Here is a 4,611-nt window from a genome sequence, read left to right on the forward strand (position 1 = left end):
ATTTTTCTTTTTACATGCATTCTGTAATCCTTTTGTTATCCAAGGTTTTTTATTGTAACTATTCCTATTTTTGATTAGACGCTGGCAGCGTCTAGTCGGCGTCTAGTCGGCGACCTGGCCAACTCGGGAACGATGTAAATAGGGAATGAATGCCCCGCCCTTTAATGCAAACCCCATTATACCTGTTGTCATAGGACCCGTTTTGACCATCTGTTTGCCTGTGTCCATTTATGCCCATATATGGAGATATCTGTTATCTGTCTGTCTGTCAGCGTCCATTTTATGTCCATATATGGAGATCACTGCAGATATAGTTCTGGGTCCATTTTATGCCCATATATGCCCATATATGGAGATATTTGTCTATTTGCGTCCATTTCATGCCCATATATGGAGATCTCTGTATCTGTCTGTCTGTGTCCCTTTATGCCCGTATATGGAGATCTTTGTGATTCTGCGTAAATGTTATGCCCATATATGCCATTTGCGTCCATTTTATGCCCATTTATGGAGATCTCTGTATCCGTCTGTCTGTGTCCCTTTATATTTTATGCCCATATATGCTATATATGGAGATATTCAGAGATTTTTTGTTGACTCATGTGGCGTACGTGATGTCAGAGCCTTTTATGAGTGATGTCACAATGAGTCAGCGCTTGTGCCGATTTCCTCCGGAACAGCCTGATGTCAACAATCAACACCGCATAAGGAGATTCCGAACGTTTCGCGCCGGTTCGGGAAAACCGCGCGTCGGGTCGGGTCGAGACCCGGCACTGCACTCCGTGCCGCGGCGGGGAACGCGCGTGCCGAATCTGAAGCCGGTGGGACGAATGGTTCTCGAGATACGCGGATTACAGACAGACAGACAGACACACACACACGCAGAGACTTCTCGCATTTATAGATAGATTAGGATTATTACCAGTAAGGCTCCCTAATCGGGAGATAAGCGACCGTAGGTCACTTATCTCCACAAATAGGGCAAAAATGTGTTTTGCCAAAATCTTCCTGATCCATGTTGATGACATGAGTGTAGACATACTGTGTAGTGATTTTCGTGATTTTAGAGCAAAATCTGTAGGAGCAGTGTCCAAAAATTTGATTTTAAAAATCGGCCTGTAGGTGGCGCTATATGGGACAGATTCATGTTGATGGGATGAGTGTAGACATACTGTGTACAGATTTGCTTGATTTTAGGGCGAAAATTGTAGGAGCAGTGTCCAAAAATGTGTTTTGCAAGAATCGGCCTCATGGTGGCGCTAGAAGAGGGCCATGTGAGAAATGAGGGGTGGGGTCTCCGCGCCGGCAAGGCGGACGAATAGGTACCGGCCCCGGCTGTCCCGGTCGCTCCTAGCCGGAGTTACGGCATTTTATGTGAGCTGCAGTGATGGGGTCCTCCACTGGGGGCGCCACCACTTTTGCATCCGTTCTGGAGCACCAGGAGTCGGTGGTCCCCGGGAATTCCCCGTGAGCAGCCCCGTTGGGGTGGTCATTTGGTCATGTTTGCGCATTTGGTCATTTTTTACATCTGGGGGTCCCCCAGGGACCTGGGGGTCCCTGGAGCTCCGGGGGTCCTTGGAGGTTGTAGTTTGGCAGCCAAGGAACGTGTGTGCAAAATTTGGCATGGATCGGGGCAACGGTTGCGGAGATATAAGCAGGGAAAAAGTGTGACGTGTGAGGTGTGACAGACAGACGGAGTTACTTACTTACACTTTGTGGTGGTTTTGATAGTAAAGTGCGACCTACGGTCGCAATTATTCAATGATGTTGGTTGCAGACGTGGAATCTAAAATATCAGTCCAGCAGTAAGTAATTTTCTGGTTTTGTCCCCAGTTCACAGACTCTCAAAGATCATCGAAGGTGAGTTTTACGCCCAAAGTCAGCATCTTGTGAATGTCTGTCTACACATAGTAAACTTCTCTTAACTCTGAAAGCGTAGACTTAACTGAACACTCAGGATTTTACTGTGGAGGAAAACACCCTCAGTGGATCTGTACCTTTGGAATGGACAACAACTCCAGCTCCCATCTGAGGCCTCACAGCAGGTGGTCTCTTCAGAACATTCAGACTTGCAATCACTGCACGTCACTGTGCTGACTAGCTCTGCAAAGATAGAAGAAACAGATTGTTTGAAAACTGTATTGATTTTCCAAATATACATGATGACAATAAGAGACTTGTGTATAAAACATCAGCGAGCATCAGCCTTTTTTAATGCAGGAGTCTGTGCTACACTGGTGGCCCTCAGGACAGCAGTGTTTCCCGTCGGAACCGTTTATTCACTGAATCTAAACTAGGCCTATGTGTGTCTAAATGTGTGTGTGCATGTGTGTGTTCGGCCAAGGCTGGATTACCTGGGCCAGCTAGGGGACAACAGCCAAATCTTGTCAAAGCCCTCAGACAGATCATTCTGAAAGACGGCATTGTTTTATTAGACAAGTAGAGTAAATGTTCAAATATACATCAGTTATACATATATTACCCATTGTAACCCTGGTGACACTATTTTGGTCATTTTGTTTGATTGGCTCAGCAGCGGATTTGGACTAGAAACAAGTGAAGGTGTTGTGTGTTTCTGGTTCAAACCTGCTGCTGAGATAAAACAAAGCTATGGGAAACAGAACTGGAAGAGGAAACAGGTATAAGCCACCTTCTGAAAACTCTGTCTACAGTTGAAGCAAGCCCATAATAAGAGTCTGTCAAACTGTATTGTCTGATGTTGTTTCAGAGCAGTGCTTTTAGAACTTTTTATAATAAATGTGTAGGCTATTTCACATCAGACCCCCATCTGAAAATATGCTGTTGATTGAATTGGCTAAATGAATTTGTGTCGATCCAGAGTCCGGGTAACAGCTTGAAGCAGCTTGTCTTTGAAGTTGGCTTTGTACTTGTGAATGAGCCGTACTTCCTTCTCGTCCTCACTCTCTCCCTCTACTATGAGGAACTTGATGATGCCGGTGGGCTGATCAACGTACACTCCAATGGTTGATGTCAGTGGGAGCTGCACCTCCATCACCAGAGATGATATTGGGGTTGTAAGCTATATTTGGAAAAGATAAAACTGAATATAATATAAGGGAAGGAGGTTCGATCTGCACACTTACAGCAGCTTCATCAGATCAGGGCTCAGGTAATGGTCATCTATGAGGGAAGGAGCCAAGGTTTGGTCAGACTTCACCACGGCGCTGATGAAGGTCTGATGAATTTGAAAGATTAACTTTTATTAAAGAAAATTGCATTGATCCAAGTATGCAGATTGAAAGAACAAATGACATAAGTAATATCATTGGGACTGGGATACTGGGTTATAATTGAAAGCATAAACCATTACCGGTGCTCTTTTATTTGTAAATCAGTGTATATAAAACATTAGCTCCTTTCGGAACCACTCACTCCACGGCTATGCCACTCCGAGATGTGGTTCCTAGTCACTCTATGCCAGGTTTTCAACCGCGCTTACCGTCACCAAGCGTTGTATCCAAAAAGAAATGGCCCTATACCCGTTTCTTGCATCTCTACTTTTTTAGCGGCGGGGGTAATCCAAGCGATTTGTTCAAGCAATACTTTAAAAACGCTCACTTTGTCAGCCCGGTCTGTGTTTTTCGTCAGCCTGTTGCCATTTCTCGCGAGGAAATCTCGCGACACGCTCCCATTTCTCGCTTGAGATTAATGGCGAGTCACGTGGTTGCTCCCGTCAGACCCCCGTCAGACCGGCCTGACAAAGTGAGCGTTTTTGTCTCCACCAGCCGAAGGCATGGGGGAGAATATGTTTTCCCCTCCGTCCGTCCGTGTGTCCGTCCGTGCGTCCGTGCGTGCGTGCGTGTGTCCTCGCAGTTTGTGTGCAGCTAATCTCAGTCGCCATTGGCCCGGTCGCTGCCAAAGTGAGCACACACATTCCCTGGATGCCAATCTAGAACCTCTGCCTTAAATATTTCAAATGGGCTTTTTCTAGCGCCACCTAGTGGCCGATGTTCGCAAGACACATTTCTGTGCACTACTCTTACAGATTTTGTCCAAAAATCTTACGTATCTCGACAGGAAAAAATGCTACCATTTTCACATTAGACTGTTATAGCGCCACCAGCAGGTAGACTTTAGCAAAATACATTTTTGGAACACAATGCTTCAAATCATGCATGCAGCGTCCGATTGCCATGAAAGGTCTAAGGTGAAGAACATATGCCACCCTTTTTACATTGGCCTATTATACAGTAGCACCACCAGGACGCAAGGCCTGGTGGAGACCTGTGCTCGGAAGAGCACTGCTTCTAGTTTAAGTATTGTTTCAACACAGCGCTTGGATTACCCTTTCTGCTAAAGAAGTAGAGATGCAAGAGACGGGTACAGGACCATTGCTTTTTGGATACAACGCTTGGTGACGGTAAGAGCTGTTGAAAACCTGGTGAACTACCCCCGGCGACGCCTCATTTGGGCATGGAGTGACTAGGAACCACATCTCGGAGCGGCATAGCCGTGGAGTGAGTGGTTCCGAAAGGAGCTAATAAAACATAATGAGATGGGCAGTATTTGAAATACATGTATTTGAAATACGTATTTGAAATACTTTTTTGTATTTTGTAATTTGTATTTGGCTGGGATGGAAAAAATTGG

The 4,611-nt window shown here is 45.5% G+C and overlaps 1 protein-coding gene across 1 annotated transcript in view; it reads right to left on the minus strand.

The window, feature by feature from the left end:
• Positions 1-2,815: 2,815 nt before the first annotated feature.
• The window catches only part of LOC308282872 (large ribosomal subunit protein uL3-like), a gene marked incomplete at its 3' end in the record, with an annotated part of 29,585 nt that continues 27,789 nt past the window's right edge, over positions 2,816-4,611 (minus strand). The window contains exon 13 of the mRNA XM_080723259.1: positions 2,816-3,040. Within this exon, the coding sequence (XP_080579385.1) occupies positions 2,816-3,040 (225 nt within the window). The remainder of the gene's footprint in view (positions 3,041-4,611) is intronic.

Source organism: Nannobrachium achirus (assembly GCF_963921795.1).
Source record: "Nannobrachium achirus genome assembly, chromosome: 4".
Classification (NCBI taxonomy): domain Eukaryota; kingdom Metazoa; phylum Chordata; class Actinopteri; order Myctophiformes; family Myctophidae; genus Nannobrachium; species Nannobrachium achirus.